Source organism: Megalops cyprinoides, chromosome 1 (assembly GCF_013368585.1).
Source record: "Megalops cyprinoides isolate fMegCyp1 chromosome 1, fMegCyp1.pri, whole genome shotgun sequence".
In the NCBI taxonomy this organism is placed as follows: domain Eukaryota; kingdom Metazoa; phylum Chordata; class Actinopteri; order Elopiformes; family Megalopidae; genus Megalops; species Megalops cyprinoides.
The window spans coordinates 46,147,050-46,174,572 of record NC_050583.1 but is presented as its reverse complement, the minus strand read 5'-3'; the positions used below and the strand labels follow the sequence as shown (position 1 = coordinate 46,174,572).

General features: G+C 45.6%; 1 protein-coding gene across 2 annotated transcripts in view; it reads left to right on the top strand.

Moving 5' to 3' along the window:
* The first annotated feature begins 7,205 nt into the window (after positions 1-7,205).
* The window catches only part of entpd1 (ectonucleoside triphosphate diphosphohydrolase 1), a 28,223-nt gene continuing 7,905 nt past the window's right edge, over positions 7,206-27,523 (top strand). The window contains exons 1-3 of one of the 2 annotated variants that reach the window (XM_036550040.1): positions 7,206-7,354; positions 26,082-26,209; positions 26,648-26,765. In XM_036550040.1, the coding sequence (XP_036405933.1) occupies positions 7,339-7,354; positions 26,082-26,209; positions 26,648-26,765 (262 nt within the window). In that variant the 5' untranslated portion in view covers positions 7,206-7,338. Of the gene's footprint in view, positions 7,355-21,980; positions 22,057-26,081; positions 26,210-26,647; positions 26,766-27,523 lie in introns of those variants that run through there. The other variant, XM_036550048.1, reaches the window with a different exon arrangement.

Sequence of the window (27,523 nt, the reverse complement as noted above, 5' to 3'; positions counted from 1 at the left end):
TGCGAAACGTGTTCAACCTACTTTTGCTGTTAAAGTGAGCAGTTAGGGGCAGCTTTGCAATGCAATGGCTGGAACTAAGGGCAGGGTTGCACCATACCCCTCATAGCTAGGAAGTGTTGGGCCTACCTAAGCTTGGCATTTGTGGTCAGGAAAGAATCAACCATTGGTTGATTTGGATAAACCCACCACATCAGGGTTAGTCTCCAACTTCCACCTCCCAGACTTGTGAGCTTCTGAGCTTCTTTCTCTATCCCAACCGAGTGCAGGGGGCCTCCAGGCTGACGGGCCATGAGGAAACATAGCAAACTGAATCGAACCTCAAGCCGAAGGGGGTGACATGAAGCCAAAAGCTGACAGCCAGAGTTTCAGTTGTGACAACGGCCACAGGTGCAGCAGGCACCTGAGAACTATTGAGCAGCACTTGAAGGGAAATGTACTCCCCACTAACCGATGTTTCAACATCCTGTTCACCAGTCAGAAGAGTGTAACAGCTGAGCAGGAGGAATCCAGATGCAGATGATGCAAAAAACACAGCTAGATTTTAAAAGACAAAGAATCTTTACTAGTGACTAGAAACAAGCAAACCTGAGGCACAGGAAAACACACAAGGCAGGGTAGCTCAAGACTGAGCACTTAACAAAGGAACAGACAGGGCTTATAAAGAACACAAAACACATGACAAGACTAACTACACACAGGTGAAAACATTTAACTAAATTAGGCAAGGTACAGAGAGGAAGAAGGGCCCTTTGGAGGAAGATTGGGGAAGCAGCAGGCAACAGGACCCAAAAGGCAGTTACAAGGATGCCTGCTGGTTGTTGCGAATGGAAGTCTCTGAAACCCTGACGCTGAGCTCATGAAGTGTGTGGTAGTGAACAGCTCAGGGGGAAAAAACATTCGCAACCAACATCCCATAATAATAAGCTCACCCCATCTGGAGGAAAAAAAATAAACACAAAAACGTTCAGGAAGAGAATCTTATCTTGAAAGGTGTTCCCAGCATTTGGAATACCACCCACAAACACAACACAAGAGGAAGATACACATGGAAACCATACAGGCGCACTGCTGTTTAGAGTTTCCACTTTCCTACATGGGAAAACATTTCCTTGGCAACAGCCCTTGGCAGTCCTCATTAAACGTGTGTACTCCAGAATAGTCTGGGTCCCCCTTGGAGTGCAGCGGAAATCCTGGGCCATTTGTTTCCCTCAGGGAGGTTGCAATGGGGTTAAATTTTTACATAAATTGTGAGTAATATATTTAGCGCTTTTTGAAAAGGCCACAGAGAATCCTATTGTTGGCTATATTTAGGAAGAATGGAAAGACCGCATCCTTCAAACGCGTTTCCAGCGGTCAGTCCACTCAACAAAGGCGTCCTTATTCAGGGGATTTGAGAGCTCTTCTCTCCTTTTCAGGAATTCACTTTTTTTCACTTTGTCATGGGAGTGGGGGGGTGGGGGTGTTGGGGCTGTGGGGGGGTGGAGGCAAAGGGGGTGAGGGGGGAGAGGGGTGGGGGCTGGTGATGTTTTCGTCTTTGTTACTCTCCAGCCTCAGTGAAGAAACTGCTGTCTCTTTTTTTGCATATCTCTCCAGTGCCGTCGACATGGAAAAAGGCCTTTCCATGGAAAAATCATATCAAACTGCATCTGTGCAGCTCACAGACCTCACAACACTTTCCAGCCTGCACCTGTGGTAAAGTGCTGCACTCAGGTGGTGGACAGCAGCCATTAATCTCCAGAAGGCTCAACTCACAGAGGAGGTATAATGAGGGTAATAAAGCTTGAGATGGTGGGTATTTTGACAGAACCAGCCTGGGGTGGTTTGTCATGGTGAAAGGGAATTCTGTACTCTTCTGAGATGGATGCCATGGAATATGTAACAACCACAGGGAGTTCAGGGCCAGCTGTTAAACTCCCTCTGAAAGATGGCATCTCCTGCAGCACAGCATCCCCATCCCCATGCTACTGCTTTTTTCTACTTTTCCCAGAGGGATAACTGGGTCCTACTGGTCCTGTAACATCAATTCCAGTAGAAACCTGCTTTTCCCCAGGAGGTCTCCTATCCAAGTCCTAGCCAGGCCCAGCCCTGCTTAGCTTCAGCCATTAGGCAGAAGCGGTATGAAAGGTGATATAGCTGCTTGCTATTAAAGTCTCCTATATCAAGAAGCCAGGATCTACTGCATTTCAAAATGCATTTGCTGATGTCTGCAGCCTATCAGATGCATTTGGGTTATCCTCGCAGCAGTTCTCAGGTTGCACCTCTGTCCAGATGGGCAGACTGCCCTCTCATTGTGGTCTGTCTGGAGAGCCTCACACAAGTTACTGTGGCAACCACACCTCAGATGTTTTGCTGTGGCAATCACATCAAGTAAAGGGCAAAGGGTTTACCTGACTGCGCAGATAACCTGCACTGAGTGTTTATACTTGGCAGTGTTTGGCAGCTGTGACGTGCTGTTTGAGCTGGTGTCTCTGCGATGCCACTGTGACCTCACTCTGCTTGTTTTTGCTTTGGCTGAACCTGCAGATCCTCAGGTGAAATATACTGTTAATTGATAGGTTGCATGAGAAGGCCTCTTACAATCCTTTGCTTCCATGAAAAAAGGAACACATGTTAAAACTGTCTGAAAATAAAAAGTCATTCAGAATAAGCTCAAACATCTATTCACTCTTTTCATCTTATTTTTGGTTTGTAGCAACATGGTATTGCATTTTGTTATGCAGTTTTACTTAGGTAAAAATATAGTAGTAATATGTCTGTACATTTAGCAACTGCCAAAGTTATCCACAGCTGACATTCACACCATGTACTTCTTCTGGCAATTCAATCTCACCCCGCTGTGGGGCGACCCATACAAAACACATTTAGTTCAAGAAAAAACTGCATATTACACATATAACAATATAATTCAGTGCTATAAAAGACCATGAGTCTGTCGGCTGGAGAAAACAGGATGGCAGGCTATCACACGGTCATTTCCCCCAAGTACATCACTGGCTGCTGGGTGGGGAGGACCATGGGGCCCTGATATCCGACCATCGCAGCGCAACATCCCTGTCACTGTGACAGGCAGAATATTGCCTAACAAAGTGCATATGAAGCAACAACAATGAGAGGAGCACACGTACACACACACACATACTCACGCGCAGCAGTGGGTTTATTGTGGGTAAATGGTTTGTTTCCACTGGCTTAGTCAGCACGTTAGCGTGGTGACACCATACTGGTGACATGTCCGCAGGACAGTACTGATAATGTCAGTAGTTCTGCAATGTGGTTTCAAACTGACCTGACCAAGACACTTTGCAGGCTATGCACGGCCTAAGTCACTGCAGCATGTTCACATTTACATTTACATTTCTTCATTTGGCAGACGCTTTTATCCAAAGCGACTTACATAGGTTACAGTTCTTTACAATGTTATCCATTTATGCAGCTGGATATTTATTGGGGCAACTGTGGGTTAAGCAGGGTACAGCAGCAGTGTCCCAGCGGGGATCGAACCGGCAACCTTTCGGTTACGAGTCCTGCTCCTTAACCACTATGCTACATAATAATACGCACCAAGGCCAGGCACACCACATGCGCATATTCTTCCACTGAAGTGAAACTTGCTTACAAGAGGGGAAATCCTGCATGCGTAATAATCATGTTGCATTACAGAGAAAAATGTTCTGGTTTCTCTGTGAGGGAAATAAACCAAGTTCAGTAATTTTTAAAATACATTCAGTAAAACTAATCTAACAAAGCACATACATTATTCCCGTCTATAATGAATAAAATGAATATGCATAAATAATGAATGCATAAATAAATATGCATAAATGGACAGATTATAATTCATCATAAAAGTGGTGAAAAATGATTTATCATAACGGTCCCTTCTCTTCCGCCTTTGATAAATGCTGTAACCTGATGAGACAAAAGCACCTTGTACAGCAATCAGCACCAAATATGGTCAGAATCTTCCATCCTTAAACAGCAGCTTTACCCTCTGACCACCCTTCACAGCAGAAATTCACACCACCTTTCACAGCTGCAGGTTGTAGGTTGTAGTTGTCTCGCACTACCTCACACCCGCGCAGGCTGTAGATGTAGCTTCACTGTGACTGCAGTAGAAAAGCCATTTCCCTCTCAGTAGAGCAGTATAAACATAGTTTTACTCTGATCTAACAGCACATAAATATAATGCCTACTGCATGCTTTTATTGCTGTGGGTGTTCTGTGATTGAAAAGTGATTCTGTGATCTACAAACCATTGTCCAAGTGCTACAGATGACAGCAACTTACCAGCTCTGTCTACACTGCAGAGAGGTATAAACCAGCAAAAAAATCTTAGAAGTATGAAAAGCGACTCTAAACTGCTGGCTAAATGCTGGCTAAATTCTGGCTTTCACACTGAAGTAAAGGTGGGGAATAAAGAATATAAATGGAAATGAGGTGTCTCTTCCTGCGGTGTGGATTGGGTTAGAGACTTACCTCATTCACTGGTACTGAAATCCATTTATCTAAAGGGAGGAAAAAACAACAATACAGGCCAAGATTTTCTGCTTCAATACAGACTGAGCTCGTCATCATGCTGAAATGGAACTCAGACAAACGGCAGGGCCGGACTTGGACTTGGATGAGTCCACATTTTGACCTAATGTGCAAACAGTCTTAGGAAGGAGATGGACCAGAGATGACCCCCTCCTCTGTCTGTCATTCTATTCACGGCTGCAGTTTGTGTGGGGAACTGAAACAGATGTGCATGCAGTGAAGGAAACGAGAGACGCTTTTGAAATGATTCAAAGAGATTTCTCAACTGTTTATGTCCCTGGAAATGCCTCCAGACTCCCTGTCTGCGTGCTGCCTGGTGCACACATACACAATCTGCATGTAACTTCTGCATGTAAATTCTATTTATTTACTTTTGCCTTATAAGCGCAGGCCAGCCTACACACCCCCATCCACCCTCAGCCTGCACTCCACCCTAGAACACCCCCATCCACCTCCATCCACCCTCAGCCTGCACTCCACCCTAGAACACCCCCATCCACACCCATCCACCCTCAGCCTTCCCCACAGCCTTCACTCCAGGCTAGCTCCTTTCCAGCTGAGCCAGTCGGGGCCCCTGCAACATTGTGGCATTCAGCTTTTCAGATCAGCAATGAGCCGGACACACATTATATCCACCAAGAACACAGCCTGGGTCTGTATGTGGTACATATAATCAGGTGATCTATCAATGAATAGGTTAGGTGAAGAGGTGAATGAGTATGAGACATTGAACAAACACAATCTGTTGAGCTAACTACCATGTAACTGTCCCAAAAGCACTCTGTGCTGATTTCACTGGCAGTAAGGGTGGAGATTGGGTGGAGAACAAGGCCATTCCAGCACAGTGTGGAATCATAAAGACTTTATCCATAGCCTCGGGGTCAAGCATATGAAGTGCTATTGATGATTATGGGATGTATGTCAGCAGTGATTCAATCTGGATGTGTTATCACAGTTGAGGTATTTGGAAGGGGAGGGGGGTGAACCCCATAAATTGTCCAGTAGAGCTGTAGTTTCTCCAGTGGCTCATTAAAGTGACAGTTAGAAATAAATCTTTTTCTTAAAAGGTATGGCCCAGACAAAGTAAAAAAAACAATGAAAGGTCCTTGGGGATTTACCCTAGTTCCTGGGACAGTATCTGTCACTAATACACTGTAGATAGGGAGTACAGAGGACTGGGTAAACATCTACAGGGTCGTGCACATGCTCAGTCCAGGACAGCAGTCCTGCAGAGCCCCCTGACAGAAGGGTCAGGAATCCTGCCTGTAGTAACTGTAAAAGAGAATGTTTAACTGCAGCATTTCAACATATCCATAGTATATCGTGTGACACTCACACACCCGCTCTGTCACCCAGTCACATGGCTTACATGGTGTGTCTCTTACATATTTCCTAACATACATCATCCACGTGACTTTAGGTCTTTTGTCTGACAAGAAGTGAAAACACTGTTGCCTTTTTTTTAACACCCTGTTCAATAGGCAAAGCACAACAGAGGCTGAGATTCCAGTTACTGTTTCCAAGCTAGCCAGGTTGCTGACACACCCAGGGGTGAACATTGTACCCTGTAAATGATGAAGCCAAAGCATCACATGCAACCTGTGGATGGAATACCTCACACTCACAACATCTGGGCTGGGATAAACCTGGCTGCTGTGTTGCCCCCGGAAACAGTCACTAGGAGACAGCTTGCAGGGATGCCACATTTCTGTAATTCACAGTTTAGGAGGGAGTCCGACTGTGTTACTCCAGAAGGTGATGTGCCCGTGAGTTGTGTTTCCTCTACACCCCATAAAGCAGAACAAGCTCGGGTTGTTTTCTAAAAAAGTAATAATCACCCACCCTCTCCTGCCTTAAATTAAGCAGTGCTGGGATTGTTTAATGGTTGCATGGAAGATTATCTGAGAAAACCCAACTGGACCTACTAGGCCAGTAGGTGGCAGTCTTATGATTATGATTATGATTATGATTATTATAGTAATTATTATGTGGAACTATAGCACTGCTTGCAGAACTACATCAGTGATTCTTTATATCACCTACAATGACTTCTCTCTAATAGCTAAGCCCATGATGCTTCAAATTCCTTTAAAAACATCCAAAACCATATACTCTGAAGGACTGAGTGGCCCTCAGACTTGTACTGGTGGGGTTCTGAGCTTGCACAGAGTCTGTGGTTTGGGGGTTGCCTCTGGCTCTAGGGGGACTGGTGTGCCAAAATCCTGATGGTGTGAGTAGCCTTTCAGTTACAGGATATCACCCAATAGCAGCACAGCACCAAAGAAAACAAATAATTCCTTGTTTGTGGGTGGGAGTGGAGCTCGTGTTTCACGGATAATCGCTGAGGAGACAAAGGGAGGCAATGTGTGGAGCAACAGGGCATAGAAAGACGCAGAAGATGCTGCGTGTAACAGCGTAGCGAAATCAGCAAAAGCGCAGAGCAAAGATACACACTCACACACACAAACATACACACATACACACACACACTCACGCGCACACACACACCAAACACACGCGAAACATGCACACACATACACACAGACATGCACAGACACAAACATGGACAACATGGTAGCAGGCACACAAGAGTAAAGAGGAGGAGCTGAGAGAAAGAAACAGAGAGGGAGACGCAGAGAGAGAGAGAGAGAGAGAGAGAGAGGCAGAGAGCAAGTGAGGGAGGTCCTTCCTCCCCCTTCGGCACCTCTCTTTATAAAGGAGCCACAGAGATGGATGGGACCTGCTGAGGAACAGTAGATAAGCTGTGAGCCGGAGGAGAGCGAGCGAGAGGGGGGGGCACCCATGGCCGAGCAGAGAGGTAGGACACAAACCAACGCCAACTCCTCTCCCTCCTGAGGAGATTCCTGAGAGCACAGGGAAGGGCTCCGGGGTGTGCTTCGAGGCTGGCAGCTACACGTTATCTCTGCAAGGAACTCAGAACTCAGCTAAGGGCTCTACAGTCAGCAGAGTCTGCTTCTTTATCTGTATGTGTGCGTGCGTGCGTGTGTGCGTGCGTGCGTGCGTGTGTCTGTGTGCGTGTACACCCTACAGCTTTGATCTGTTGACCTGACAGGTGTCGCAACCATGGAAGGCCATCTGTCACTCTGGGTCTTATTCAGCAGAGGTCAAAGGTGATCGGTGTCTGCATCGCTAGGGAGACACCCTAGACTCACACAGTGATTAGGAGGCATCTTGGACTCACACATTGGTTGGGAGGCATTGTAGACTAACAGTGATTGAGACGCTATTTAGACTCACGCAGTGTTTGGGACGTGCTGTAGACTGACTCAGTGATTGGGACACTCTTTAGATGAATGCAGCAATAGGAAGGCACTTCAGATGCTTGCAATGCAGTGAGCTTCTTACAGCTGAGAATTTTGTGACAGGCTGTGCATCTCGAGGAAAGTTTTGAAGAGGCTACGCTCAGCTGCCTCACACCTGCAGCCGTGTGTGTGTGTGTGTTTGTGTGCCCTGTGTCTCTAGTTCCTTTCAGTCTCATTTACAAAAGAGCAAATGATAAATGTAATGGAATTTACATTAGTCCAAAGTGTAATGAATGTAATGTGTGTTGTAAGAGGGCTGTTGGTCTGAATCCTGAATTTGGGGAGAGGGCGGGAGCTGTGTCCTCTGTAAATATCCAGCAGTATGGAGACTGTGCATTACAGCAGTATGGTGAGAGTGTGTTATGCAGCAGTACGGAGAGTGTGTGTTATGCAGCAGTACAGAGAGTGTGTGTTATGCAGCAGTACGGAGAGTGTGTGTTATGCAGCAGTATGGAGAGTGTGTGTTACTCACTACACGCTGGTCTTCAGGAAGGCTTCTGCTGGACAAATAACGCAGTTCAGTTTCCCTCGCTGCTTCTCAACCTCCACAAATCAAAGTGTCCTCATTTTTGCTTTGTAATTTTATCCAGTTCTCTGAGATAGCAGGGCAGTTGCTGATGGTTCTGTGTGATTGTGCTGCTGGCGATTCCTCTGGAGGGGTGAGCTCATTTAGTCATTAGCTGAGGAAGGCTCTGGGATTTGGTGAATGAATGACACAGTTTTTGGCAGGGTTCGAATTACGGGGGGAGTGGGGGGGTCTAACCCCCCCTAATTAAGACTTGGACTATATATCCATCTTACCTGTAATTGTAAATATTACAAAGTATGGTCCACTTTAGGGGTGTCTGAACTCATATTACAAGATTCTTCCAGGCATGAATATGGGAAATATATTTTAATATTTACAATTACAGGATATATAAATGTTTCAACCCCCCCCCCCCCCCCAAACTGTTGTTTTTAGCTGTTTTGGGGGGGTCCAAGTCTTAATTAGGGGGATCAAATCCCCCCCCCCCCAACCCCCCCGTAATTCAAACCCCGGTTTTTGGTCAAACTCGCTGGCACTCCCGCATGGAATGAAACTGTCAAACAGACTGTCTACTAGCGAGCTGCTCACCATGACGACCCGTGCCTGTTTACATGCGCTGTGCTGTCCAAACGAGAGCAGGCAGCTCAAAGACAGCCTCCCCCACTCCTATTCCCACTCCTACTCCCACTCATGAGCAGGAGTCCTAATGTTTTGGACAAGTAACGAGATCCACAAAATGAGATGCGTGTTTGCACTGCTCTGACATGTACTATACTATACTATACTATACATGTACTCTGTACTGTACTATACATTACATTACATTCTTCTCACTTAGCAGATGCTTTGATCCAGAGTAACTTGCATGGGTTACATGTAACTTACATTTTCACATGTTATCCATTGATACAGCTGGATGTTTACTGAGGCAATTCTGGGTTGAGTGCCTTGCCCAAGGGTACAGCAGCTGTGCCCCAGCGGGGAATCAAACCAGCAACTTTTCAATTATGAGCCCTGCTCCTTTCCACTATACCTCACTGCTGCCTGTATATGGTACTATACTATACAATACTCTGCTGATTATGCTATGGTATGCAATGCATAAAATATTGTATTGTAATACTACTATAGAGTACTACTGTACTTTATTGCGTTTTATTTATTCTGCTGTGTTGTGATATTTAAGGCTCACAGTTGACAGATTTTATGCTGCACTTTACTGCACAGAGCTGGAGAAGGGAGACAGGGACAGTGCTGGATTTAGCATCATTAAAATGGGCTGCTGACATCTCTATGAAGAAGGCTGAGGATACTCAGAGTTACTGGAGGGAGAAAAACGCCAATCACAAACCATGCTGGCAAAGGAAAGTTCCCGGTGGCTGACTCGACTCTCCCTCCGACGTGATGGCGTGCCCCCTGTGATTTCTCACTGTTGCCGGGAATCGCCACTGGTGATCCCCAGTGAGGCTTGTCAGCAGATGCAGCTGCAGTTACTTAACAGGGCAGTAACGAATGCTACTGCTGACATTGCAATAATGTGGTGTTTTACAGGAACATCAGTGCTAATTTCGCAAGATTGTGCAACAGCTGTTCATATATACCTCACTCACTCCATCCTTATTCCACAGCGTAGCGTGTCCTGCGCTACTGTTGTTGTTTGTTGTACCGCTGCTGCTCGGTATTTTTTGTTGTCACTTGTATGACGTTGTATGAAACCACTACGAGAGACCCTGGAACCGGAGTCAAATTCCTTGTACGTGTAGGAGGATGCTTGGCCAATGAAGTCTGATTCTGATCCTGATCACTCGGTAACAGCACATTTGACAATTACATGGTTATTAAGTGGCTATGAAGGCGCTGTTAAAGGAAGAGCTGGACATTCTGAAACTGGATGCTCTGAGAACAGAATTGTTTTAATGGTGCTGCTTAAGTTTCACTCCCAGAGTTTTTGTCTCACACTGCGAGGGCTCTACCCTTAGAAGGTAATGAAAAGAAGCTGGAACTGGACCCAAAGCATTGTTATAAGATATGAAAGGACAATACATCACATATTAACTTACGCATTTACACTACCGGCTGAAAGAGGTCTGACAACCACTACATCAAATGTTTTTTCCAGATTTCTGCCCCTCTGTAATGTTCAAGCACTGTTATCGCATTTTTACAACGTTGCCATTATGTTGTGGGTGTGCTCCACATTTCTTAACATTGGAGCAAGTCCGCTCCTGACTGTTTAATCATCCCCTCAACAATCGGGGTGGCAAATTTTGTCTCTAAAGTGAATGTCATCGTGTAATTGTGTATTTAGTGTATTCCAAGGTTATGAGTGGAAGTGTAAGAAGTGTACTTCAGGGTTATGAGCAAGTATATCTGTAGAGATTTGTGTCAGGGCTATGAGAAAGTATATCTGTAGAGGTTTTGTGAATTGGGGGTTGTGTGAATTGTATATGGAATGGTATATTCCCTCAGTCATGCATATTGTACTGCTCTTATATGCTGATCTAAGCATGCACTTGCAATCTCAGCACTGACACGTGCTCATTTGTGGTTAGTGGTGTCCTGTTTGTGCAGCTTTTCATGCCACTTTATTAGATGCACTGTGTAAGTCTCTCTGGATAAGAGTGTCTGCCAAATGACTATAATGTCATGTAACTTTTGTTATGTGTGCAAAGTGGTAAGAAAGACAATTTTCTGCCTCAGAGTTCCTGTTTCAATATGTCTTTGTGTAAGACAACTGTGGAAGTGTTTTACTGTTAGATTAAGTACTATTAGTACTATTAAGTACAGTCTTACATTAAATGGTATGTATATGTTTATTAAGCATAGATTCTGTTTTCTCTTATGTTTGACCCCTACCCCTCACGTCCCCACTCCCCCCCCCCCCCCCCCCCCCCCCCCCAACCCACTACTTCCTTGTTAAAATAATACTCTTGATTGCTGGGGAAATCAAACTTCCTGTCCCTGTGGTAGCCTGATCCTTGTCCTTCTCTGATCCTGTCATGTGCTGATTGAGGAAGTTCGCCCTGCTACAGGTTTAGAAACAGATACTCTCCAATTCCTTTTTTTCTGCGGTGCCACGTCAGACAGCTCCAGTGAAGCGAAATTATTATTATTAAAAAACTGTTAGGGAGACACTCAGCAACTTCCAGGAAGGAGGGCAGGCGCAGGAGTGGTGTCATCTATGATACTCTGATAAAACTCCTTGATTTTTTTTGTGTTAATATTAATATTATTAATATTAGTATTAGTACTAAGCAGTAGTTGCAGAAGCGGTGCCTGTAGTAGTACAATCATTATTATCCAGGATGACTTAGATGGTATGTATTTTAAATGTTGTCCATTTGAAGCAATCCAGCCGCAGCACCATACTCAAGGGCTGAGTTCCCTACAGGAGACCTAAACCTGCATCTATCTGGTGGCCACCCTCATTAAGGACATGGAACGTATTGCTCAGAGTAGCTGGTAGCACTGAGTTGGGAGTGCTGGTGTTTTCCCTTGAGAAAGAGGTGGAGGAGATGTATTGTGCAGAGAGCAGGAAATAAGAGGGAGGGTCTCTCTCCTCGGCAGGGCAAGATCAGGGCCAGGCTTTCAATGGCAGCAGGAAGCAGGGGATGCCCTACAAAGGGTTCACACAAAGCACACATATGACTGTGTGTGTGTGTGTGTGTGTGTTTGGAAGGTTCTGAGTGTGAAAAAATGATTGCGCTAAGGCTGTTTTCTATGGCACCATTGCACTGAAGCCTCTCTGTTTCCCTCAGTGAGTAGATTGTTACGTACGCCATGACCAAATGCAAATGAAATGTGGGTTATGGCATTCTTCTCCCCCTGCTGTGTTTATAAGTCTGCAGCTTTCTATGGTGTGTCTGGAGGTGCTCGTCTTTGACTCTGGGGGTTGTGGGCGGGGAAGGGCTGGTGGGAGTTGGGGGGGTTGACAGCTGTTTCCCATTCAGATGGCCTTGTGTTTATGCTGGGATTTTCGCTGAAAGGCTTTTCCTTTCACCATAAAACCCTGAGAGCTCTCCATGGGCCAGTCTGTGTAAGGTGCTTGCGTTTCTGCAATAAAGTGTTCAGGTGCTTTTTTAGCTGTAATTAAGTGTTCAGGTGCTTGTGTTTCTGCAGTAAAGTGTTCAGGTACTTGTTTTTCTTCAATAAAGTGTTCAGGTGCTTGTTTAGCTGTAATAAAGTGTTCAGGTGCTCGTGTTTCTGCAATAAAGTGTTCAGGTGCTTGTGTTTATGCAATAAAGTTTTCAGGTGCTGGTGTTGCTGCAATGAAGAGTTCAGGTGCTTGTGTTCCTGCACTATAATGCTCAGGTGTTCAGGGAATGCTTGACAGTAGCCATGACAGAGAGGGGCCTCAGACCTCACTGATCTAGTGACGATATTACCTGTAGCAGCAGCACTTGGCCCTGTGCAGCGCTCTGTCTGAGCCACTCACCTGAGAGCCATGGATACTCCAGCCCTTCAAACAGGAGAGACTTTATTTTACAAGGTTCTTTCACTTAAAGCTCACCAAACGGCAGTTTGCTCCCGTTTGGCCTGGTTGTGTCTCACGTGGAGCTGTTACCATGGAGATCCTCACACAGGATCAGTGTGATTACAACAAAGTGATTGGGTTACACCGCATGGGTTCCAACAAAGAGACTCTGTAACACTTCAATAACTGCAGTCTCCACCCCCAGCTTGCCTCAGTGTAATGCAGTACCGGTGACTGTACCAAGCAGCTACATCTCATTCTGGGCAGCTGTGGTTGGAGAGGGCAGGAAGTGGGCATTTCATCAGAGACAGCTTCTGCTAGGCGAGACACAGACCATCTGTCTGCGAATCATCTGGCCCCTGAACAGCCCAGACTATGAGGCTACGCTGAGCAGCAGACTGTGGAATAGCAGTTTGGGCACAGGCCTCATGACCACATGGTTATGGGCTCAAAGCCCGCTTGTCTTGCAGCATTTGTGCGCTGTAGCACTACTACTGAAGCAGACAGTGGCACTCAGGGGAGGAGAAGTGTGTAAACTATGCCCATTGCCCTGGATTCACAAGCAGGTTAGCTGGCTGAATAAATATTGTTATTGCTAATGACAGATGGCTTTGGGATGGCAGTCGGGGGGTGGGGGCTGCAGGGTCAGAAAAGATGGTGTGTTTTTCTTATTCAGTGAGGGGAGGGTGAGGCCGGTCATTTCTCAGAAAGACAGAACATTCAGTGCCAGATCAGCGAGGCCTTGAATAGTCAGTCGGTGGGGGTGGTTCAGGCATACAGTGAAAACTATGTGTCAGGGGATTGTTTTCTGTCTGGGTGATAACTGACTTCCTGTGACATAGGCTGCTGGTCATCCCTCAGTTATAGGATCATCGGTCCTCACACCACCCACCCTTCTCTCACAGAACAGCAGGGAGGGGCTGTGCTGTGAGAGCTGTCCAGAGAGCTGTCCGATACCTCACAGTACTGGGACTCACAGAACAGAAACTCACTGAAACTCACAGAACAGACTCAATGAGACTCACTGAGATTCTCCGAACAGATTCACTGAGACTCACAACATTTCACAGATGGGCCAAAATGTTTGGCTTTTTTTTAACTTCCCTTTCACTTGGCAACAATGAGTGCAGATTATCCTTGAACATAAAAGTATATTCCTTGTGTTTTGGATCATTCTAATATTAGATCATAAGGCTCCTCTGAGGTCTCTTTGCCACTCTCCCATTCCCTGATCCCTGACACCACACGGCTAATCCTGACCGATGGCACAATTCTGCTGCAGTATGTAAGATGCAACATTCTTCATGAAATCTTCAAGAATAATCTCCTGAGACAGAGGAGGGCCACGCTGTGTATAAATGACGGCATACAGAAAGCATCCTAAAACTGACAAAATTCACACCAGCACCTGGCTGTATCTTTATGGAAAGGAGATCATTCTGCTCCTCCACCTCAGGCAGGTTTTAACCTCTGACGGCGAGTGGTAAACTTCAGTGTAAGAGCAGAAAAACAGCTTTTTTCTGTCTTCTTTGCCTCATTTGTACATATGCCAAATGGTGGCAGTACCCTGACCTAAAGGGATGGTCTTTTTCTCACTTTTAGCATCAATGACCAGTTATGGGAAGTATCCTTTCAGATTCCCTCTATTTGACACATTTTCTCAAAGTAATGGACTCATGCAAAATTTAACAGGATATACCCAAGATAAATATTAATTAAATATCGTAATTACATATTAAAATGTTAGCTTTCCATGAGAGTCTGTCTTTAACAGTGATAAGAAGATAAGATAGGGGATAAGGGCATTTTGCCTTGTGAGGCACACACTGGTACATTTTTTCAATGTGATAACAAAATAACAACGCGAACCGAGGAGACGCAGTCTGGGGATACCACACCCAGCTCATGTTTAGAGAGTGACAGACAGGTTGCAGCTATAACTAAGGAGGACCAGCGGAAGCCAAGCAGGAGGAAGTGCTCTCTGCAGCACACTGGGACTGAGGTGATAAAGTGTCTGACCACAGACCCACAACAATAGTGTCACACGCAAGGCGCTGGCGGCCCCATTGTCCTCTTCAGAGGAAAACCACATCACTGCTTCCCCAGCCAGGCTGCAGCCTTCCCAGAAGCACGGCACACAATCTGTAGTGATAGGCCCAGGGGACCAGTCAGATTTCTGTGTTATTAGCCGAGGAAGCTGGCGCAAGACGCACATGTCTCCGTTTCTTCGTTCTTCGCTCTTCCGCTAATGTACCGCAGCTAATCCGGCGTAGCTGCTGGTGTTGCGCTGTTACACTTCCCCTGCACAAAACAGGGGGCTGTTTAGGTGTTACACAACCCTCTGGCCTCACCCACTCAGAATGCGCACAAATCCTCAGACATTTGTAAACGCTTTGTCAAGTGTGACAGCATCTCTCATCACTGGCACAAAGCAGGATTACCACTATTTTGGTACACGAGAAGCACAATGAAAAAAAAGGTGTATAAATCAAACTGCTGTCAGAGGAGATTTGTTAGGTCATGCCTGCATGGGAACATTATGGCTATGACATCATACATCTCATTACTGAACCAATGGCTGCTCTGTGTGTAGCACCACCTGCTGGTGGTGGGTCAAATAGATGTGTATGCAGAATATTAAGATAATAACATGTTCTTTACATATAAAGAACCTAGTGCCAAATAGGATTTTTTGGCTTTACACAACCCTGTTATTGTACAGGGTTAGCAATTGTACACCGGCTCATGCCACTGTGACAAACTCTGCCTGTGTACTTGCATGTAACCCGTGTACTTGTATGTAGCCACCCACCTTGCCAATGTGGAATCCTGAATACTAATCAGACATCTGTCACCAAATCAGAGGAGGAAGTGACACATGGGGTGTTGATAGCTTTTTTATTGGGAGCTGGGGCGACCATTCAAACAGAATGCTCTGAGGGATTCACTTTCCTTAGTCCATAGTTTGACAGAGAAATGAGTAACATTCTCATAGATGATTCAGTAGAGGCAGCTACTGGCCTCACTGAGCACAGAAAGCCCTGTGTTACACAACAAATGGCAGAAAAACATTTCAGACAGAATCACATTTTCTTGGCACTGAAGAAAGTCTTGGAACTTTTGATAATTACATTTTTCCGTGAGTCTTTAAAATGACAAAAGTTCACTGTGAGCTAATTTTAAAACTTGATCCTTTGTAGAGGCCTCTAGAGGAAATTTGACTGTGCCACCCTTTCCGTTGCAATTTGCCAAATGAAGGACAGCAGTAACATTATCAGAGTGCTAAGTTTTACAAAGAAGTGTAGCAGGCAAAAATAAGACCAACCCTGAATAAAGCCTGGTTGGATATCTTAATGCAATGTTAACAGTGCAGTGCTGCTCATGATTCAGTATTTCCCCCGGCATGGCAGGGATATCCCCAGTGTGTTAAGATTAGTCTTGGAAATCCTTCACTTTGACTCAAAGCCATTATAACAAATCGAGGACATGAAAGCACAATTAGCCTGGTTCAGCTGCACTGTAATTTCACTGTAATTATACCTGCCTCAGTAGTGCACCGTCAGTGTGTGTGTCCTTTTTTCCATCTCAGGGATTTACCTGGCGCTCCGTCAGCTATGTTAGGATGTGGATTACTTCACCCTGCCGCTCAGGTGTGAGACGGGTCGACACAAGTCACCTGCAGAATACCTCTGTGAGTCGTTGCGGAAAGGCGAGACCACAGGGGCTCCTGGCGAGGGCTCTGGCACGGACTCACACGCTATGGTGGGGGGGCGGGGGGTGTGGGTTGGGGGAGATAGATATATGTCACCCGTGTATCTGACACGCTTTCAGAGGGAGTTTTTCTTCACTTTGAGCTGGGCGTAAACGGAAACCTAGATGAGCTGAGAGGAACTTCGAAAACATGCAAAGCCATCTGCTCGGGCAAGGTGAGTGAATTTATTCTGCAATATAAACTTCAAAGGTTGCTATGCCTGCATTTTCTAAGAGTTTCCAAGAATTTGGTGGTGGTGGTCAGCTTTGCTAAGAATGAAAAAAAAAAGATCAAACATTAAAAAAGGGTAACAGTCAACTTCGTCAGCGTGCCAGAACTCTTGATCAGTCCAGAAATTAAAATAAATCAGAAAAGGAAGCAACATAATGGGCCAGCGGACCCAGAGGTCTTTATTTGGCTATGTTTACTGCCTCCGTGGTAACGGCGCAGTTGTGTTGGATGACAGCGTGAGGGAACTGTCTGTAATCATTAAAAATTGTGTTTGATCTGGTGCATGTGCACACACAGAGACGGAATTATTGTTGTGATGTGTAGACAGAGTAGGGGACTTTGCTTTTATTGTGGTTAGTGTTTACCATGGGAATGATTCCATGTGGTATTCTAACAGTGTGGGATTGGGACAATCTGTTAGCCATAAACAAACCTCTCTTAATTGTATGGTTTGGGTATAACATGACAGACTGGCTTTAACGAGAAGTGTCCTAGTCCCGCAGCTAATGCATAACAGCGTTCTCACAACGGTGTGATAATGTTTGTGGAAATGGTACTGTAAGTGCTTGTTAGACCTTTCTGTCAGACGTGCCTCTGCGGTGAGCAGGGGTTGTTCTGAAATTTCGGCTTTGGACCCGAGTCGCTGCCGTGCAATCCTGTCCTCGAAAGAAGCTCTTACTCCCGTTCACTGCAGCACCTGCAGCATTCAACCACTACGTGAGCACAGCTATCCGAGGGGGCAACTGCTTTGCCTTCACTTTCTCCAACTCACGCAGCTAAACTCCAGAGACGACCAAACCAGAAATCATTCAGAACCTTACAGGAACTGCAGCAGTGTTGTACGTTAACTGTGAGCATGGAAAATATTGTTGCCGAGCCATTTGCTTCTACATGCTCCCAGCACAGCAAGGTAAATATTGTGGTTATTCCCGTCAGAGCGTGATTTGAGCTCCCTTAAACCTTTCTGAAAGATGACTTCATCGTACAGCTTTATGCTGACAGGCACCCATCTTGCTTTGCATTTTGTGTTTTGTTGTTCCACTGTGACATCACAGCAAATCACAAGGGCTCCTTTGTTTTATTTCCTGACCAACGTTGCACAGTCCACTGTATAAAGATCAGAGAATCTGCACAGCATTGACCCAACAGCCAAAGCACAGTAAGGCCCCCACTAAGCTCCACTGAACATCTTTTTGTCTTTCACATGTACCATTACTGTTCATTTGAAGTTTTGACTGATATCTGGTTCATGTGTTAAGCAACCCACCAATGTTATTTATGCGTTGCTAGAGGGATAAACAGCCATATTTTAACAGCCCTCTTCAACACTCAGACACCCTGGAGTCCTCTTTGTGGTAGATGGAAAGACACGCCCCCATAATTATGGGATGCACCCATCCGGAGTCATCGAGGTGAGGAGGCTGAGAATCAGGCCTTAAATATGCATTCTGCAGAGGGAAACTCTCCAGCCATGGGGGGGGGGGGGGGGGGCAAGGGGGAACACTGAGGTCAGCGTCCGTACTGATCATCGCCGCAGTATGAGGGATGCTCTGCTCAGGGGGTCATTACACCAGCCCTCTCCAGCAGGGCACACCAGACTGAAACGTCAGTGCACCACTTCCAAACGTACCTCCTGCCAACACTAACGTCCCTCACAGTTTATTAACACTGTTTCCTGTGCCTCCCTAAGACTTGAAGGGCCTGCAGCTTCTGACAGTAGAGAGGCTCAGAGGTTTGTTACCGGCACTGCAGTTACGTCTCAGGTCCTCCAGACCTCTGAATACGACATGATTGTGGCTATGGTTGTGTCTGAAGTAGCAGCAGTGTGGTATAGCAATTTAGCAGCTGTAATTGACTGCAGATGACTGCAGGTTCAAATCTAGACTGAGGTACTGCTGCTGCTCGAGGAGCAGAATAAATGGGTATTATGTTTATGTAAAAATGAGGGCTCCACAGGTTGCCCTGTATCAGAGCTTTTCTGCCAGGCCAATGAGGTTTATCTGGTGATTGTGTTGAAGCTCCACCCTGCAGTATCCCCAGCCGGAGTGTCGTAGCTGTCCGTGCCGAACGCCTGACTCATGCCAGGCACACAGCTGTAACAGCGGAGCCCTCCCGCCCCCTGGGTCTGGCTGCCTCAGCACCACAGAAACCCCGAAACAGCTGCTGCCTGCTGCGTACCAAAGAGGCCAGAGCAACCACTGCAGAGAGCCCTGGAAATGAGGCAGATGATTACTGGGGGGTGGGGGGGAGTGGAGTCAGGTGTGCCTCATGGAAAAGATTTAATCCTACACCTCACTTTAAAAAGGGCAGCACTCCAGGAGTGGTAAACACCATATTTTGGCTTGTCAGCAGCCTTCATCACAGCCTCACCATGGGCTTGTGGGTAATTTGACATCCTTGTCAGCAGGCACACTGTCTGTGACATCACAGTACTGATAGAAGAGGAATTTTTGAAGGTGACCCCATTATGACATTGCAGAAAAAATTCTCCCTCCCCAGACTTAAACCACAAACCACCTTCCCAGGGATCAGATGGAGTGGGTTCCCATTCCTTCCCAGGAAAACCACTCCAGGATAAATCTACGCTGCTGGTCTTGGCTGTCCTGACCATGTATGGCTGGGTAGCAGAGTTATGTCCCAGCGTGGAATCACAGTGTACATTTTGGAGCTTGTTTTATTCTGCCGTAGAGGATATTGTTCCAAGAGCCCTTCAAATTTATAGTCACCATCAAAGAACACCAAATATGGAGAAACAAAGTTAGCATATTGTCTTTTTCCCTTCAGCCTTCCTCATTACATGAAGACTGCAGCCCTCCATTCTCTCTGCTTGAGCCCAGGTTAGAGAGGGGGGAGTTTCTCCCTTGTCCCTTGTCTCTTTCTCTCTCCCTCTCTCTGTCTCTCTCTCTCTCTCTCTATCAGACAGAGCAGATTTATTTCTCCCTTGTGTTTGCAGAGGTATTCTGCACTCAGGCTTTCCTGTGATTATCTGTTGTTATGGGGGAGGATGGGCAATCCCTGTTTTGCTTGGCTGTGGGAGTGTGGGGCTAAGATGACCTCACACCAGGGCTGTTGTCACGGTAACATAAGGGCGGGACACCCTCGCTGCGGCAGGCCTGCCCTCACATGCCGCGTTGGTGGGGAGTCCCAGCTGCCCTCAGGGCCCCACTCCTCTTGCTCCCACTTGCATCCTTAACCCCGTATGCCTCTTTCACACCCCCAGGCTGGAGCTAGTACATACTCGCTTTATTTCATTCGCTTGACAGCGTCATCCAGTGCCACTTCCACAGCATGCATTTCACCCAGCGTTATGCACTCACACACCCGCAAGTCTGCTGAAGCAGCCTGCCCTGTACCTGCCCCAAGGGCACAGCAACACCGTCACACTAACAAGAGTCCAGCCTGTAACCTGCAGCTGGGAATGCTAGCTTCCACACCACAACGCAACACAAACAACTCGTATGTGACACAGACTTCATGCAATAAGCACGGGTTTGACTCCTAGGGTGGAGTTAGAGTTAGTCTCTCAGGAGGGAGACCTGGGTGCTTGGCAGAGCAGGTGGGGTGTCTTTACCCTGAGGCTGTACGCTGCTCAGCAGAAGGCCGTCTGAGCCACCGTGGCCTCTGGTGTAAAGGCAGACTGCTGCCGTTTGCTGCCTCTGTGTGACTCTCTCTGCTCATGCCTCATAATCAACACAACTTAACTGCTGCATTTCAGCTGCACTGAAGCCAGGAGCGGCTCACCTTCGGAAATAAATGCAAAATGTAAGTGATACATCAGTGACAGCTTTATGGGCAGCAGCCAGAAGATGTGGTCAGCAATTTGCATCCTTGATAAATTCAGTAGACAACAGCCTACAGTAGCTGAAATCGCCCCAGTGCAAAAAATAATAATACATAATATTACCATTGTTTTAGCTATGAGAAAGGGAGTCAGATAAGAGGACAAATCTATTAACTCCACCCTTCCATGGTGACCACTCCAGTCTGTTTTGGGTTCTAAAACAATTACAGTATAAGTGTGACTACTAAGATATTTAGAAAGAATGAAAAGAAAACAATGTGTGATCTGATTATTAAAAACAAAATGCGGAGATTGGGGCTGTGCAGCCCTTGGAGGGAAATCCTCCAAAATACAAAATTGAAACGACCGACAGAAAGGAGACTGCTTTGTTATTTTACCTGCCGCGCCTCTGAATGTAACAGCCCAGATGAAATACCACTTCCTTAAATACCAATTAGAAGCATTTTTTTCCCATTCTGTTGGCAGGTTGCATAAAAATGTAAACAGTCTTTTTTTTCTTAATCTTGGCAACAAGACAGTGTAAACTGTTCACTCTTCTAAGGAAATGAAGACAAGATTAGATCTCCTGGACTTGAGGCAGCATGCAAACTGACATTTTACTTGCCGTGTACTTGCATAAATGCACAGCACAATAACTTCGATAAATCGCTGTGGCCTTTGCACATGATCGCAGCTGCAAGGGTCTGTCTGCGTTGACTCCGCGCTTGTCGTTATTCAGCTCATGTGGGCTGTCCTGCTCCGGGCTTTGGCAGGCCTCGCGCTCTGAGGGTCGGAGGGAATTCCGATCCCGCGCAGCAATGACGTCACCAGCTACAGACCCAAAAGCGCTTTTTCAGTCTCTGCTAGAGCGCACAATGGCTGGGAGTTCCTGAGGAAAACACAGCTGGCTATATATATATATATATATATATATATATATATATATATATATATATATATATATATATATATATATATATATATCGTCTCTATAATGCCCCTCCTCTTGCGATAGGGCACACATGTTTCCTGGCATTTCATAAAACTGTTAATAGTGTGGAGGAAAGCGCCCGGGAATCTTGCGACTGTGTCGTGCCTGGGCGGTGATTAATTACCTAACCATGCGTCTGTGCAGATTCCGGCCAGCGACAGTAGCCTTAAGCGGTCCCATGCACAGTCCAGTTGCGTTTCCATGCCAACACGTTTAAGTTTGCTGGCCTCAAACTGAGGGGAAATGGCGTGAAAAACGGCGCAGGAGTCCCTTTCAGCTGGAGAGGGAACACGCTCTTTGCCAGCAATATATAACTAACCGCAGCCTTATCGGGTACTTTATGGTCACTTATAGATTAGGCGGTAGTGTTTTCTACTTTTGGGGTTGTTTTGAAGAACTAGCTGAGTCTCGTCTTTGCTTCTAGTTTGCTAACACTAAAGGTAAGCAGCCTCCTGCATTGTATGTCTCTTTCAAAGCTTGTCTGTTTCGTACCAGAATGAGACTCGTGTGTTGATTAAAAAGTAGTCTAGTAGAGACTCTCCTGTTACTTGTAGGTACCATACAGTAAAGTGGAGCTTTTCGGTATGATCGTCCATAAATAACTTTCTTTTTTGCCGTGGATTAACTTTACAGCCCCCGAATTGCAGTTCTTCTCCGGTAATTACTGACACAAGTTGACACTTCAGGGCGCACAAAACGCTCCCTTAGAACAGAATCGCTTTCATGTTTCCCAGAATAAATCTGTGTTTATTCGGGACTCCTGCAAAGAAGTATCCAGTCTTGTTCTTCTGACGCGAGGGCTGTGTTCCTAGCTCTTTGATGAGTTCGTTTTTAAATGTTTGGGACCATTGTGTTGCTTGAATAACGCTCAATGCGCGTTATATGTGAGCACAAGATTAGAGGTTAGAACTGCAATGGCTTTTCATGGATGGCTATTTTGCATACATCGATGCAATGATTCCTGAATGCTTACAGTTGCACTCCGCCTGAACGGAATAAAGTAGAATAATACGTCATGCACAGATGACGTAAATAATTAATTGACACGAGGGCCCTTTCACCTTCGCTTTTGGAGTGGGGGCTTCTTTGCAATGGCTTGCATTTGGCCTCTCCTCTGTACAAGAGGCTATGTTAGCCGTCTCATTATTTGCACTGTCTGGGGAATTTACATAGCTACCCGCAGATCAAATATCTGCTCTGAGCGCGCGGTAACTTTGTTAGTGCTCTCGAGAGGCATGAAGTTTCCGAGGTGCTGTGCAAGGGAGCAGGTGTTACCTAAGAACATGAGTGTATTGCTAACAGAGCCTGGCAGAGCTATTTTTACTTAACACGCTGCTTCCTATTGAATTTGCGAAAGGGGGTTGGATGGCCGCAAACCGCGTTTCTAGGAAGGGGAAAGGCGTCTTAACGTTATTGCTGTGCTTGGGAAACAGATTCACATTCTCCTCGGCTCTGTGCATATTTCTCGTCCGAGACTAAGAATGTATATTTCCAACACATGTAAAGGAAGCGATCATCGCACTATCTACAGTATGCTGTATTAATAACAACATACGCCAGGGGCACAGTACATGCATACAAAATACGTTTGAAGATAAACATGAAAATATCATATTTTTCCATAAAACATGAATGTTTCATAAACATATACGTAACGTTTTTTTTTTACCACGCGCCTATCTTGAAGGTATGTGAAACGGGACGCTGTGCCTGACGCGTACTCTGCCTCCTATAGCCAGCTGTCTCTATCACACCAAGCACAGAAATAGAACCAAAAAAGTAAAAAAAAAAGTCCAAAGGAAGTACGAAGCAGGGCAGAGAACGAGCAAACAATGCCCTTGCATACTGTGTTCTCAGTTTTCACGCTTATGTTGAGACATGAGACATTCTTCATGCAACCTGTAGGAAACAGTAGCAACAGTACGGAAAAAATGCTTCTAACTGGTATGACTCACACCAAGCGAAGTGAATTAAGTAGATCCCGAATTCTTCTGATAATCACTCTCTTCGTAAGTACCCGTCATCTATTTTTGAAACAACACCACGCCAACTTTGGATTAGTTTTTCTTCATTTGCATGCATCAAAGCAAAGTCCTACTAACACTTACGTTTAAATAATTGAGTATTTTTCATATATGTGAGAAATGTGTTGGTACACACCAGCAAGACAAATCCGCTCGTCCGTAAAATTTCCAGCGATTGTAATCGGCATCCCGAGTCCCTGCTGCAGTACACATTTAGGCACATAGCCTGTTGAGTTGCGGTTAACGCTTAGGTCACGTGCATTATGCAGGCGATGGACTTCATAGCAACATTCTTCAAAGAGTTATCTAAAACGGCTTCATAACGCGATGCATTTTGTTTGTGTTTGCACTCCACCTCCTCTTTCAATAGCGAGACAGTGGAGAAGAATCGTACGGCTGTGGAATAAAATGACCGTGGACGTCTGTCAGGAAACACTTGCTCTCTCGCACGGTTTGTGAAGTGTGTGGGCGGCAGTGTAGTATAGTGGTTAAGGAGCTTGTAACCGAAAGGTTGCCGGTTCGATTCCCCGCTAGGTCACTGATGCTGCACCCTTGGGCAAAGTACTCAACCCACAATTGCCTCAGTAAATATCCAGCTGTACAAATGGATACCATTAAAAAAACTGTAACCGATGTAAGTCGCTCTGGATAAGAGCATCTGCAAATGTCAGTTATGTAATGTCATGTGTCTAAAACCTCTGCGCGAATGATGCAGTCATCCAGCTCACTGTTTTTATCAGTGTTCAAAGCGTTATCGGAAAAACCGGGAGCCAGACCCGTGTCGCCGTTTTTCCTGAGCGCTTAGCAGCTTAGTTGGCTGGCACCTGCCGCCAGCGACGCAGCAGCCTTGGGAAGCCTTCTCTTTGCGCAGAGGTTCCTCAAACGTGACCTGGAGCCGAGGCGCTCAGCGCCGCTTTTCATGCTTCAGGAACTTTGAGCCCCCGACAACTGATCCAGGGTCAGGTCACCCGCCCAGCCAGAATCCGAGCGGAAAAAGATATGTGCCCGAAGGGTCAGCGATTTTGGGCAGAACTCCACACCCCTGCATGTATGACGGTAGAGTGCCAAGTGGATGTGTTGAATGTGAGTCACTGTGTCTCATCAGGTAGCCCACATCCTGTGGCATGAAATGGCTTGATGAACAATGCACGATCGCACAGAAATGTCTGTTATTTCTGGAGATGTTACCCACAATTCATCTCTGTAATGGAGAGCGTGTCACAGCCCACAACTGAACAAACACCCTACTGGTGATAGGATTGTGCTGAATTCTGAGAAAAAACCCATTGTGGAAAAACTAATTATGGTTATGATCACTGGTCATAACCAACTTTAAGTCAAGGTCCTGAATTTATTTTGACCAATGGAAGAGTCAAAGAAATGCACATTTTAAAACTGTCCAATCAGAAGAGAGCAGTAATGGACCAGTTTGTGTGCTGTTTCTCTGAGTTCTTTAAGAGGCAGGTATGATGGCTCCAGTCAGTATTCAGCATTTGTGAAATTAACTTCACTTCTTTTTGCTCTGTGTTTACAACATTGTTGTGTTTTGGTGTTGCCGTGGTTGCAAGTCATTTTAACAAAAAATTGTCCAAAAGAATAAAAAAATCCCAGTAACTCCTGCTGTGCTGTTATTCTCAGGTAGCCGTGCTAGTTTATTTGCCACGTGTCCCTGCAACAGAACATTTTTCATTAGTTTATTCATATAGGAAAGAAATCACTCTGCACCAGCTCACGTTGGAAAGGAACAAGTTTAGACTCATTTGGAAAAGCCGATCCTGAACCACATATCAGATCCTCGGAAGGCAGCCGCAGGGTACATTGCACTGCGGGTAATGGCCTCACACCTCAGCTGCAGGAATGCACTGTACTGTATTAGTGAAGGTGTGTATTAAAAAGGACAACAGAAGCATAACATTGCACCATCCCTGTTTGAATTCTGATATGGTGTAGAACAGGTCTGTCAGATCATTTGCATTCAATATGAGCAAGGTAATGTGATACTAGTGAACACAGCTCTTATGCATCATTGGCAGGTGTAATCACAGTTAAGGTGATGCTACTTGTACAGGTCATTGTTAGACTCTGTTGACTTTAGTATGCTGTATAAATGTTTCTCTGTAGGCTAACTGGTAGCCATGTTTGCATGATTTTACTGCTATCTTTTGTGGGCAGACCTGCTTTTTCAGCTTGATGCATATTTACTGCAGATCTGGCTGTTCTGTGCTTTTCAGCGCTGCTGTGGTTGTTACTCAGTGATGTGAATTTAATGCCTCATGTCGTATTAGCCATGAATCTTCAATGCATGAGTCATTTGTCGAGAAGATCAATATTAAACTCCCTCTCTCCCTCTTCTGTGTCCCTCTCTCTCCCACCTCTCTCTCTCTCTCTCTCTCTCTCTCTCTCTTGCTCTCTGGTCCTCTCTCTCTCCCTCTGTCTCTCAGAGATGAAAGAGAAGAACCCATGGCATAGGCCAGTGATTATCTGCATCACCGTCTTCATCGCCATGGGAATCATTACCTTGGTGGCAATGGCTGTGGTCCAGAACAAACCCCTTCATCAGAAGTACAAGGTACCGTTCAGAAACGGTCAACAGGCAGCCACACTACAGCCAGCCTGCCACATTCCACAGCTGAATCACTGGATGATAGTGAATATCCCGATCCAATCCACAACGAGCAGCATCATTGAAAGACAGTGAATATCCTGGCACAGTCCATAATTAGCAGTGTGACATAAAGACCTCTGGCATTCTCAACGAGACAGAAGCACATCACAGTAAATCTCAGATACACGTTGATGCATTGCATTTATTTGCTTAGCAAAGTGCACAATAGCTTTTAACGTTACTTCCTGTCTTCTGAATTATGAAACAGTCTTTGATATGACTAACTTCTCTGCAGTGTGGAGCAGTCATTAGCATCACTGTTCTCTCTGTAGTACGGAATCGTAGCGTCACTGTGTTCTTTCTGCACTGTGGGATAGTCTTTAACGTGACTTCTCTCTGCAGTATGGGATCGTTCTGGACGCTGGCTCCTCCCACACCTCAGTGTACATCTATGAATGGCCTGCTGAGAAGGAGAACAACACAGGAATGGTGCGGCAGACACACGCATGTAACGTGAAAGGTACATGGGCACAGGTACACGCGTGTACTGCGAAGGACAGCTTTGTGTCTTAGGGAAGGGTTGGAAGAGACTGCAAGTTTTCAGGGACACTGTGCAGACAGTAATAGACTTCAGAATGGCTCCCCCTAGTGACAGACCTTATTGTGGTGAACGCTAAAGAAAACTGTCATGGCTCTCTGATATTTCTCAGTATGGTCCCCCTATCTCCTTATAATCTCCAAATAAGATTTTTTTTCTCAGTCAAGCAATTTGTTTATTCTCTTTATTCACTTATTCTTTCATTATTAAAGAATTAAATTGCATTGTTATGTTGTACAAAACAATATAAAGACAGTACAATTTTTGTTTGCCTTTTCCTCTTCTGTTCTGCTATTAAGAAAAGGTCATTAGTGATTTGCTGAAAACAGAGTTTTCTGACAGAGTTTTCTGACATCATTTTGGACAGAAACAATAAGATTTCCCTCTTGCTTTTGTAAGCTGTTTTCTCTGTGTCAGCAGCTTTTTATCACTATAACACAGGGGCCCTGTGCCAATGTATACTGCTTTTCTTGCTGAAATCTCATGCTCTTTACAGCAGCTTATGGAACAGCTACATCTTCAAACAGAGCGGGAGTTTACACCTATGTATAAGTCATTTCAGTCAAAATCCGACCCATATTAGATAAGCATAGACAATTCCGAGTTTGATTCCCGGCGACAAATGAGAAAGGGGTGCCAATTGGCTATGTTCTGCAGGACACAGTGACCCCGCTTTCACA